The sequence below is a fragment of the Prionailurus bengalensis genome, chromosome E2 (genome assembly GCF_016509475.1).
Source record: "Prionailurus bengalensis isolate Pbe53 chromosome E2, Fcat_Pben_1.1_paternal_pri, whole genome shotgun sequence".
In the NCBI taxonomy this organism is placed as follows: Eukaryota; Metazoa; Chordata; class Mammalia; order Carnivora; family Felidae; genus Prionailurus; species Prionailurus bengalensis.
In genome coordinates, this window is record NC_057352.1 from 8,291,782 (window position 1) to 8,304,224 (window position 12,443).

At 51.3% G+C, this 12,443-nt stretch overlaps 1 protein-coding gene across 2 annotated transcripts; it reads left to right on the top strand.

Annotated features, from left to right (window-relative positions):
- The first annotated feature begins 314 nt into the window (after positions 1-314).
- IZUMO2 (IZUMO family member 2) lies at positions 315-11,749 on the top strand. 2 transcript variants are annotated; one of them, XM_043598456.1, is made up of 7 exons: positions 315-576; positions 783-857; positions 4,579-4,665; positions 4,889-4,909; positions 6,684-6,764; positions 9,978-10,104; positions 11,643-11,749. In XM_043598456.1, the coding sequence occupies exons 1-7, from the start codon at positions 345-347 to the stop codon at positions 11,683-11,685; spliced, it is 666 nt and encodes a 221-aa protein (XP_043454391.1). In that variant the 5' UTR covers positions 315-344; the 3' UTR covers positions 11,686-11,749. The 2 variants fall into 2 exon arrangements, with proteins under 2 accessions (XP_043454391.1, XP_043454392.1); XM_043598457.1 differs by lacking the exon at positions 4,889-4,909.
- The last annotated feature ends 694 nt before the right edge of the window (positions 11,750-12,443 follow it).

The window sequence follows — 12,443 nt, forward strand, 5'->3', positions numbered from 1 at the left end:
TCAAAAAACACGGGTTGCGTGAATGAATGTAAGATCCAGGAGGGCAAGGCAGAGCTCTCCGTTTTTCTAGACTCTCTCCCTAGCTTCTAGAACCTTGCCTGGGACATAGCAAGTGCCCAGCAAACAGGTGCCTGCGCACAGAGTATTTCCACGCCCGCCCCCCACCTCCTCCCTGACCCCGCCCCCACCTCCTCCCTGACCCCGCCCCCACCTCCTCCCTAACCCCGCCTCCTCCTCCCTGACCCCGCTCCCTCCTCCCTGACCACGCCCCCACCTCCTCCCTGACCCCGCCCCTGCTTGGGGTCGGCCAGGTTCTCACTCCAGGACGTCACAAAGGCCCTGCCATGCCTCTGGCCCTGGCCCTCCTGCTGCTGCTGGGCCTGAGCGGCCCCGGAGGCCGGGGCTGCCTGCAGTGTGACCACTCGGTGCAGGAGGCCCTGAGCCAGCTGCGCTTGGCCCTCGTCCCCAAACGCTTCCATCAGGAGCGGCTGCAGGCCCGCGCCCGGGCCCTGCTGCTGGGCATGGAGGGGCCTTTCTTCCGGGACTACGCTCTGAACGCGTTTGTGGGGAAAGTGGGTGCGTGCTGGAGAGGGGAGGGTGCCTGGCACAGCGGGGGAAAGGGACACGTGGGGGGTAGCGAGGCTGGGGTGGGGAGACAGGCGCTTTGGGGACCACAGTCCCCGAGAGGGGAGGGTGGGACCAGTCCTGGAGGAAGATGGGGGGGGGGGTGTCCCTTGGCTCTCTGAGGGACCCACTGGAGTTTCCTCCCCTCTTGCCCCCAGGGATAGATCACCTGGAACACGTGGCGTCCTTTATCAAGAACCAAACGAGCCACTTAATGGTTAATCCTCTAAAAGGTAGGCGCTAAGGGGGAAAGCCTTATCCCAGCCCCCTTCCCCGGCTTCCCTTTCCACAGGGCCACCCCGCCTCTCCCTGATATAAACAAAACAAACAAAACAAAATAAAAACGTGCATATAGCCTTCGGTGTGTGTCTGGCAGGATTCTAAGTGTTTTATTCAAAAAAGTCGAGGACAGTTCATCACCGTGGGCACGGCTGTGATCTGCCCTTTACAGAGCCAGAGACTGAGGCTCAGAGAAGTTAGGTGACTTGGCCAGAGAACACAGCTCAGACCCTGCAGTGCTAACCCCCTTTCCGGTTTTGTGGTCAGTGGCCCCAGGGGGTTGGTCATTGGAGGGGCTGAAGGTGAGGTTTGCTTTCTTCCCCACGCTTGTCAAACTGCTGTAGTTTTCCATTTCTCTTCCTTTCTCTTCCCTCCATCCGTTTTTTTTTTTTTTTTTTTTTTTTTTAAAGAGGAACCTGAACACCAGAACACTGTTGTCCTAAGCTGGGGGGGGGGGGGGTGGGCAGGGAATTAGGTCCTCCTCCCATAACTTTGAGAGAAGCGTAGCCGGCAGAGCAGAGGCCCTGAGGGTAGATTCAAAGCCGGGCTAACCTTAAGCAAGCTATTTAACTTCTTTGTGTCTCAGTTTCCTCATCTGTAAAATGGGAACAAAGCCAGGCCAACGGTAAGTGCTCCACAAATGCTAGCTAGTAAGATTCTTATGCCGTGCCTAGCCTCTACGCCTACGGCACAGGTTGGCAAAATACAGCTGGGGGCCAGATCTGCCAGCCCCCTGTTTTCGTAAATAAAGTTTTATTAGAACACAGCCACACCCTTTCATTTACATATTGTCTACAGCTGCTTTTGCTCTCCCAGGCAGAACTGAATAGTTGTGACAATGACCATCTAGCCCTCAAAGCTGGAAATATTTATTATCTGACCCTTAACAGACAAGGTTTGGAGCAGGAAGGCTCGTTAGAACCCCCCAGAGAACTTTTAGAACATTCCAGGGGCACCTGCGCGGCTCAGCCAGTTGGGGCGTCTGACTCTTGATTTCAGCTCGGGCCATGATCTCACGGTTCATGAGATCGAGCCCTGTGTCGGGCTCTGTGCTGACAGCACGGAGCCTGCTTGGGATTCTCCCTCTGCCCCTCCCCCGCTCTCTCTGTCTCTCAAAATAGATAAATAAATATGGGGGGAAAAATAAAAAGATATGGGGTGCTTGGGTGGATCAGTCGGTTAAGCATCTAACTCTTGGTTTCGGCTCAGGTCATGATCTCACCGTTGGTGGGTTTGAGTCCCTCGTTGGGCTCCATACTTTCCCAGCAGAGCCTGCTTGGGATTCTCTCTCTCTCTCTCTCTCTCTCTCTCTCTCTCTCTCTCACTCTCTCTCTCTCTCTGCCCCTCCTCTGCTCACTCTCTATCTCAAAATAAATAAACTTAAAAAAAAAAAAGAAAGAAAGGGGCGCCTGGGTGGCTCAGTCAGTTGAGTGTCCGACTTCAGCTCAGGTCATGATCTCACAGTTTGTGAGTTCGAGCCCCGCGTCGGGCTCTGTGCTGACAGCTCGGGGCCCGGAGCCTGCTTGGGATTCTGTGTCTCCCTCTCTCTCTGCCCTTGCCCTGCTCATGCTCTGTCTCTCTCTCTCTTTCCCAAAAATAAATAAACATTAAAAGAAAAGAAAAAGAAACTCACTTTTTTCAGTAGGCTCTATGCCCAACATGGGGCTCCAACTCATGACCCCAAGACCGAGTCACATGCTCTACCAAGTGAGCCAGCCAGGCACCCCAAGAAAGACACTGTTCACAGCCAGGATATCCCAAAGGCCTGGAGGAGCCAAACCTTTTTTGGGGATGTACAGGGTTTGGACGACCCGGACCTCCTGAGTTAACCCTTTACTGCACAATATAATGTATCAAATGAGGACAAGTACTATGGAGAAAATACCGCAGGGACAAAGGGAGAGGAGGGGGTGCTAGGGGTAGGGTGGGGGCTGCAGCGTAAAGCCAGGCAGCCCGGGGCGGGGGGGGGGGGGGGGGGGGCGTCACTGACCAGTCGACATGTGAGCAGGCCTGAAGGAGAGGGGTAGAAGGCCGCAGGCAGAAAGCGGTTACTACAAACCCCTGAGCCAGGACTATGTTTGGCATATTCACAGAACCTCAAGGAAGCCAGGGAGGCTGGAGTAGAAAGAGGGAGAGATGTGGAAGATGAGGTCCCAGAGGTAAGGGGGCGGGGAGGGGTAGATGGGGAAGAGGCTTCTAGGCCATGGTGAGGACTTTTGGCTTCTATTCCGGGTCACATGGGAGGGCTCTGAGCGGACGCGGGATACGGGTGAGCTGACTGCGTCCCTGTGTCCCTCTGGCTGTGGAGGAGAGATTTGGGCAGGGCAAGGGATAAGAAACTTTAGTGACGGCCCAGGCAAAGAGATGATCATGGCGGGAACCAGGGCAGTGGCAGGGGAGGGGATGGGAAGTGATGGGATTCCTGGATCTATCTTGGATGTGGAACAAACAGGCTTTGTTGACGTGCATGTTGACAAGCGGCACGCGGGGGTGTGGAGCCGAAGCGCCAAGGCTTTGTGCTGAGCCATTAGAATCAGGTGGCTCCCGTCTCCTAAGGCAGAGAAGTCCTGGGGGGCGGGAGGAGGTTTGAAGGAGAAGATCAAGGTTCCAATTGGGACTTCCTGAGTGGAAGGTACCCATCAGACATCCAAGTGGAGATCCTAAGTGGGTACTTGGCGACCTGCTTGCGGACTTTGATGAGGGTCTAGGCTACTGAACGAACGTGGGGGGCATCAGTGTGTAGAGAACGGCGCTGTCCGGTGCAAATATGATGGGAGGTGCACATGGGAGCCACACGTCATTTTAAATTCTCTCGTAGCCACGTGTTTAGAAGGGTAAACAGAAGCAGGGGAAATTAATTTTTATTTTGTTTAGCCCCATACCTAAATTACCATTTTGATGTACAACCAGCATACAAATTGTGGAGGTGTTTTATAGTTATTTGATTCATACCAGGTCTTCAAAATGCAGCATACATTTGGGGTTTTTTTAATAATTTTTTTTAACATTTATTCATTTTTGAGAGACAGAGAGAGACAGAGCACGAGCAGGGGAGGGGCCGAGAGGGAGAGGGAGACACAGAATCCGAAGCGGGCTCCAGGCTCTGAGCCATCAGCACAGAGCCCGACGCGGGGCTCGAACTCACCAACCGTGAGATCATGACCCGAGCGGAAGTCAGACGCTTGACTGACTAAGCCACCCAGGCACCACACAGCATGTTTTATACTAATGGCATATCTCAGTTCAGGTCAGCCCATTTCAAGTACTCAATAGCCACGTGTGGCTCGTGGCCGCCATATTGGACGGTGCAAGATGCAGGTAACATACGAAGCCATGAGCCTGGATGAGGTCAGCTGGATGAAGGAGTGAGTGTGGACAGAGAAGACAGGAGAGTGGATCAGAAGAAAGGAAAGGAGAGGTGGCCAAGTTCATCCTCCTACTCCTTACCAGATGAGGAAACTGAGGCCAATGGAAGGTGGTCCGGCCTGGAGCGCCCACTGTGGATCAGGAGCTAGGTGCAGGACCTTCCGGGCCACAGATTTGCCCAGTGGACCTGAGTAATACCCGGTCTTGGTTACTCCTGGTGAATGAAAAGGAGTTTCCTCATGTCTTTGAAGCTGCAGACGGGCTTGCTGGGTGCCTCCACCCCATGAGGATCTCTCTGTCTCTCCTCAGATGGGCCTCTGCTGGAAGAACTCGTAGCTCTCAGGGGGAGAGTAATCAAGGAACTCAAGAAAGTCTTAAAATTGTACGAAGCAAAAGGTGAGGCATCTCTCTCCACCAAGCCCCCCGCCTCTCCCCCATCATCATCCCATCCCCTTCTCCCACTTTTTCTCCCAAACTCTTTGCTCACCCTCCCCCCCCGTGACTCAGCCTTCCCTGCCTCTCCCCAATATTCCCTGCTCTCTTTCCCCCCTGGTCCCTTCCCATCAAATTCTCAGATCGCTCTCCTGACTTCACTCACTTCCGCTCTTTTCTCTCGCAGCCTGCAGCCGCAAAATTTGCCGTGAGTCCTGGATTTATCGTCCCTTCTCTACCCTCCTGCACCTCTTTACCCTGTCTCCCCCAAATCAAGCCCCACTATCACCTGCTCCATCTGGCGGTTCGTCCTCCTCCCCAAAGCTCTAGTTATATCCAGGGATCACTGATTTTTTTTTTTTAATTTTTTTTTTCAACGTTTATTTATTTTTGGGACAGAGAGAGACAGAGCATGAATGGGGGAGGGTCAGAGAGAGAGGGAGACACAGAATTGGAAACAGGCTCCAGGCTCTGAGCCATCAGCCCAGAGCCTGATGCGGGGCTCGAACTCACGGACCGCACGATCGTGACCTGGCTGAAGTCGGACGCTTAACCGACTGCGCCACCCAGGCGCCCCTGGGGATCACTGATTTTTGAGGGATTGTGGAAGTGGTTGCAACCTGCACAAAAAAGTATTTGGCGGGGGGTGGGGGGAACGTTAGTCTGATGGGATAGGCCATGTCATAGTAACAAATAAACCCCACATCTCCATAGTTTAACGAAAGACTTATTTCTCTCTTACCCAAATTCCATTGAGAGTTGAACAGTTCCTCCAAGCGCTGTCTCGGGGATACAGCCTGCACCTATGTTGCAGCTTCTTTTTAAAATTTTTATTTTAGAAAGAGCCCAAGCCGGGGAGAGGGGCAGAGGGAGAAAGAGAGAGAATCCTGAGCAGGCTCCATGCTCAGCACAAAGCCCTCCCTGGGGCTCAGTCCCATGACCCTGGGATTGTGACCCGACCAGAAATCGAGAGTCAGATGTTCAACCAACTGAGCCACCCAGGCGCCCCTCTGTTGTGGCTTCTAAGGTAGCTTCAGTGGGGGAGAGAATAGAGAAAACTCCTACAGGGACTTTAATGAATTGGCCAGAACTCTGGTCATATGGTTGCAACCTACTGCAAAGGAGCCTGGGAAATGTAGTCTTTTCGTGTGATAGGAAGTGGAGGCAACCGATCAATGAGCATCTAGCCAGTATATGTCACCAGGGGCTGCAAAACAGGAGTGTAGGAATGCAAATGTTCTATTTGTAGACATTTAATTAAACATTTGTTTAGTTAATCAAATGTCTACAAACAAATGTTGGTCAACTGGACAACTGCAATTCAATTCAACTCTTCAATGATTATATATATATTTTTTCTTTAGAGAGAGAGAGAGCACAAACAGGGGAGAAGGGTAGAGGGAGAGAGAGAGAGTGAGAATCGTAAGCAGCCTCCACGCTCAGTGCAGAACCCAACACGGGGCTCCATCCCACGACCCAGGGGCCATGACCTGAGCTGAAATCCAGCCAGATGCTCAGGCAACTGAGCCACCCAGGCGCCCCTATGTAAAATTTATTTATTTATTTATTCATTCATTCATTCATTCATTCATTTATTTTTTAAATGTTTATTTATTTATTTTTGAGAGACAGAGACAGAGCATGAGCAGGGGAGGAGCAGAGAGAGACACAGAATCCGAAACAGGCTCCAGGCTCCGAGCTGTCAGCACAGAGCCTGACGCGGGGCTTGAACTCACAAACCGTGAGATCATGACCTGAGCCGAAGCCGGACGCTCAGCCGACTGAGCCACCCAGGCGCCCCTATGTAAAATTTATTTTTAGTGCGAATCGGTGCATTGTGCTCAGCTTGCTTGGCCGCACGTGGACCCTCCAAATCCAGGAGAGCCAAGGGATGTCATGCCCTCTTTCCCCTCTGCCTTCCTGCTCTTTGCCATTCCTCTGATACCTGCCCTCACCCCACTTCTCCCTTCCCTCCTGCCCAGGCTTGCTAAAAGAGGAAGTCTTGGACTGTTTACATTGCGAGAAGATCAGTCCCAGCTGTATCCAAAAAAAGTACTGTTTTGGTAAGCTCCTGGGGGGTCGGGGAGACAGGGATGCATGAGAGGTGAAGACAGCCGTGACCCCGCAGATATGGGTTTTGAGTTCTCCCACAGGGAGCCTTCAGTCCTGCACTCACCACCTGCTTACAGTGGCCCAGATGTCACTTCCACCTTCCGAAATTTGCGTTCCCCCACTGTGAAATAAGGAAGACTCCACTGTAACTTTATCTTTATTTATTCTTTTCTTAAACGACTTTTAAACTGTTTTTTTGAGTAATCTCTACACCCAACGTGGGGCCTGAACTCACAACCTGAGATCAAGAGTCATATGCTCCACTGACTGGGCCAGACACCTGTAACTTTAAAATGTCTCGGGGCGCCTGGGTGGCTCAGTCGGTTAAGCGTCCGACTTCGGCTCAGGTCATGATCTCGTGGTCCATGGGTTCGAGCCCCACATCGGGCTCTGTGCTGATAGCTCAGAGCCTGGAGCCAGCTTCGGATTCTGTGTGTCCCTCTCTCTGCTCCTCCCCCATTCATGCTCTGTCTCAAAAATAAACATTAAAAAAAAAATGTCTCTACTGCCAGAATGGCAGGTGCTAGAAAAACATTCTTAGCCAGTGCCATACCTGGGGAGTCCAGAGGATCTGCTGAATTCACTCACTCACTCATTCATTCATTCAGAGATTTTTTAAATGTATCTTTCTGGCAGAGAGAATAGTACAGTGAGCCCCTATATACCCATCAAGCTTGAATAATCATGCTGGAACTTTTCACATGCTGTTCCCTCTCTGTCACACTATTCCTCTTACTCCCTCATTTCGATAAAGTCTCCAAGTTCACCACCTCAAACAGGACTCCCTGATCACACCCTCTAAAGGAGCACTTCCTATCAAATTATGTTGACGATGGACATTCCTCTATATTTGTCTCACTTTATTTATAGCTGTGGTATTTTTAAAAACGTAATCTCTATGCCCAACGTGGGGCTCAAACTCATGTCCCCAAGACCAAGAGTCACATGCTCTGCCAACTGAGCCAGCCAGGTGCCCCGCTGCCGTGGCATTTTGAAAGTATTCAAGCATTGTGAGATTTCACCCATAGTGTGCACCTCTAAAAAATAAGGACGTTTCCTATGAAACTACAATGCCACTCTCATACCCAAAAAACCTAGCAACAATTGTTAAATATCAAGTGACTCTGAGTCCCTTTTGCAACCTCCCTAATTGTTCCCAGAATATCTTTCACAGCTAATCATTTCCAACCAGGACCCAATGAAAGGACTTCTCATACTGTTCAATTACAGTTTTTTTCCACTTCTTTTTTTAACTTTTTTTTTTTAACTTTTATTGATTTTTGAGACACAGAGAGACAGAGCATGAACAGGGGAGGGTCAGAGAGAGAGACACACACACAGAATCCGAAACAGGCTCCAGGCTCTGAGCCGTCAGCCCAGAGCCCAATGCGGGGCTTGAACCCATGAACCGCGAGATCATGACCTGAGCTGAAGTCAGCCGCTTAACCGACTAAGCCACCCAGGGGCCCCTATTTTATTTTATTTTATTTTATTTTATTTTATTTTATTTTATTTTATTTTATTTTATTTTATTTTATTTTATTTTTTACAAATGTTTATATATTATTTTGGGGGGGGGCAGAAAGAGAGAGAGGGAGACTCAGAATCCAAAGCAGGCTCCAGGCGCCTAGCTGTCGGCACAGAGCCTGATGCAGGGCTCGAACTCACGTACTGTTGAGATCATGTCCTGAGCCCAAGTTGGATGTTATCCGACTGAGACACCCAGATGCCCCCCCACTTCTTTTTTTTAATTTGGAAGAGTTTCTCTTGTCAATCCCCACCCACCCCCCTGCCCCATGACACTGACCATTTGGAAAGAAGGGATTTGTCCGTTTGCTTCTTTAGAATGGTGGTTAACTATAACAGATATTACCAGTACCCTGTAATGCCCCCAAACCGAGGATCAGCAGAACAGAGACAAGTGTCTCGTATTGCCTACATTTTAATGAGGTGAGGGGTTAACTAGGGTTTCTCAGCCTTGGCACTACACACAGTTGGGGCTGGAAAATTCTTTGTTATAAGGGCTGTCCTGTGGATGTAGGATGTTCAACAGCACCCTTAGTCTCTCCCCAGTCAGATGCCAATAGTATACCCCCCCCCCCGCCCCACCAAAGTCCTAACAATCATTTCCAGTCTCCATACATTTCCAAATGTCCCCTGGGGCACAAAATTGTCCCCAGCTGAGAACCACTGCTAGACAATTACACGAAGGAATAAACGGATTAATTTCAGATAGCAAATGTGCCCTAACGAAAACAGAACCATTTGATAGAAAGTGCCTGGGGGGTGGGGGATGGGGTGGGGGGATGCTGCTTTGGAGGGTGCAAGTGGCAGGACCTCTCTGAAGAAGTGGTGTTTGAGATCTAGAGGAAGTGAGGGAGTAAGGAACAGTATGAATGAGGGAGGGAACAGCAGGTGCAATGATCCTGGTCGAGCAACATGGTTGAGCAACAAGAAGGAAGCTAACGAGTGAAGATGGGGGTAGTAGCTAGCTAGTCCCATGGTGACCAGATTGTCTGGTGGACCACGGTGAGGACTTGGGCTTTTATTCTGAGCGAGAGGTGACCTCAGGGAAAGCTCTGAGGGAAGAGGGAAGTGAGAGGGCTTAGGTGTTAATGGGCGCCCTCTGGGGGCCATGTGGGGAACTGTAGGGTGAGGAGAAGCGGGAACCAGGAGAGGCGCTTTGATGGGGGGCTGGACCAGGTCGGGAGCCCAGGAGGCGGATCAGACTCTGGATCCACTCCGAGGGTGAGGCCAAGAAGCTCTGCTGGCAGAATGAAAGGCGGGGGATGGGGTGGGACAACTGGCAGATGCAGAATGGGACTCCCAAGGATCTTCAGGGTCCCCAGCTAAGATGCAGACGACTGTCTTAGCGCTAGACTCTCGGCGGTCCCTGTGATGTGCCGTATAGACAGTCGGTGCCCGCGAGGGCAGGGATGTTTGCTGGTGGGGTGCGCGGCAGTATCCAGAGCACCTAGGACGGCGCCTGGGGCACAGAATTTGAGGAATGGATGCCGTGGCGTGGGACCGGGAGAGGGCAGGGGATGGGGAGGGAGGAGGGAGAGGGAGGCTCAGGTTGCCCGGGGAGCAGGTGGGTGTAGGTGCAAGGCCAAGGAAGGGCGATGACTTGGAAGTCAAGGTTGTCTCCCCACCCCACCCACCAGTTGACGGGCAGCCCCGCGTGAGCCTGCAGTATGAGAAGGGAAGTGGATACCAGCAGCAGCAGGTGCTGTTTGGGGCCACCATCTCCGTGTTCCTGGCTGTCCTTGCCTTTGGGGTCATCGTGGCTTCGTAAGTCATCCCGGCCGTCTCCTGAGGCCTCCAAATGCCCCACTGGGCCCCTCAAAAACGGCACTGCCCTGGCTCAGTCCCTCTGTCATTTGGGAGTCCCCTGTGCGCTCCCTTTATTATTTTTTTAACGTTTTATTTTATTTTTGAGAGAGAGAGAGAGAGAAAGAGACAAAGCACGAGCGGGGGAGGGGCCCAGGGAGAGGGAGACACAGAACTTGAAGCAGGCTCCAGGCTCTGCGCTGTCAGCACAGTTGGGGGCTCGAACCCACGAACTGTGAGATCATGACCTGGTATATATATTATATATATACATATATATAATATATATATATATACACATATATATATGTATATATATATGTGTGTGTGTGTATATATGTATATATATGTGTGTATATATATATACATATATATAAAACATTGTATTCCGTGAATATGCTGGTATGAAGACAGATGTCATCCGAGCTGAATTGGTTGTTATATATTCTTCTTTATCCTTATTGTTGTGTTAATTTGTTTTCTCCTGCTTTGCAAAGTGGTTACATTTCCAGAGGCTCCAAGCACTGAGCCCGTGGGCCCAGGGGAGTAGAGGCCCTCGCCCTCCTCTCTGCCCTTCTGAAGTACTCCCTCACCTTGGCCTTCCTGTCGCCCCGCCAGCCCCTCTCCTCTTCTCCCCGGCCCCTTTTCTGTCAGTCTCTGCCTCCCCCTCCTGCCCCTCCCCCTCCTCTCCCCAGCACCTGGCGAGGAGAGTTAAGTCATGAGTGTCAGCTCTCACTGTGACCTTGTTCCGTGTCCCCTTCTCCCTCCCTCCCTCTCTCTGCCTCTCCCACGTGGCTTTCTCCGCCCCGGGCCCCCCACGTTGAATCTGTGCCTCTCAGTCTCTTTCTGCCTCTGTCTCTGAATGTCTCTCCCTGTCTCTGGGTCTCTGGCTCCCATCCCATCTGCCTTGCAGACTGTCGCCCTGTCAGCTCTCTCGGGCTTCTTTAAATCTCCCTCACTGTTGCCACCTCCCTTCCCCTCCCATCTCCCCTCTCTTTCTCCAGCCCCTTCCCCCCCTCTCTCTCCCCTTCCCCCAGGTTTGAACCTCTCCCGCTGTCTTCACTCAGTCTTCATTTCTGTCTTGCTCTGTCTTTCCTTTTCACATCTCTGGATTTCCCATTCTGCCTTGAATCTTGTTTCTCCCCCACCCCCCCGCCCCCCGGCCCCAGCCTCTTGCCCAAGTTTTGTCTCGCCCCTCTGGCATCCTTGGTAATTCCTTGGCTTCCCTCCACCACCACCACCCCCCCCTCCATCTTCAGATGGCTTTTTCCTCACCTCCTGTCCCTCACCTCCTGTCCCTCCCCTCCTGTCCCAAATTTTCTCTCCTTCCTCCTCCTGTACCAACACTGATTGGCTGAGAACCCTAGAAATCCGCCCAGATACCCATGATGTCACCAAATAAGGCTGATGATTGGAGGGAAGTTTTGGGGCGGGGGACGGTTGACCTGGAGGGACCTGAAGTTCTGTGTGTAACCTCCAGGCTTTTTCTCTCCGACCAGGGCTGTTACTTACAGGCAAAACCGAAAACTCCTGCTGCAGTAGGGCGGTGGCTTGGGAGTTTGTAAGGGGAAAGGAAAAGAAGTTTAATAAAGTCTATGACAAATTCCTTAACGTCTCTGTCAGTTTCTGGAGGACTCACCAACTGGGTGCTCCCCAAGGGTTGGGGCCAGGTCTCATCTGTAGGTACCAATTACCCTACATCAAAGCAGGAGTGATTTGGACCTTCAAGAGGCATGGACGGCCCATGATGAGGGCTTGAAAAGACAACCATTCCTACTCTGGGAATGCGTCCTAGTGGGACCCTCAAGAATGGTCTGGCGAAGGAACAGCAGTGGTCAATATAGAGAATACAGGTTCTGCCCCCTATCTGAACTGTTCAATTTTCACCCTCTGTGTCCCTGAATAGATTCAGATCAATTTTCATGTAAATCTTTTGCTGTCTGAACTCTTGCTTTTGCTAACCAAAGTAGGAAGCAAAGACATTTGGATAACATAGTGTCCTTATGTTTCTGAACTTACTAGGAAAACTATTGCTATCTCATTCAGGATTTGGATAATGAGGGTGTTTGGTGGGAGGGATAGGGGTTGATAAGAAAGACCAAACGTAGTTGAAGCTTCAGTGCCCAGCACAATGCTTGGCCCAGAGCAGGTTCTCAGTAAATATATGTGAGTAAATGAGGAGAATAGTGTTGAGGGGGAAGAGGAGGAACCAAAAACTATATTGATCCGTACACTGAGGGCCTTTACATGCCAGGGGAAAGAGCTTGGTGGCTTTCCTCAGGTTCTGGGATTGGAACCCC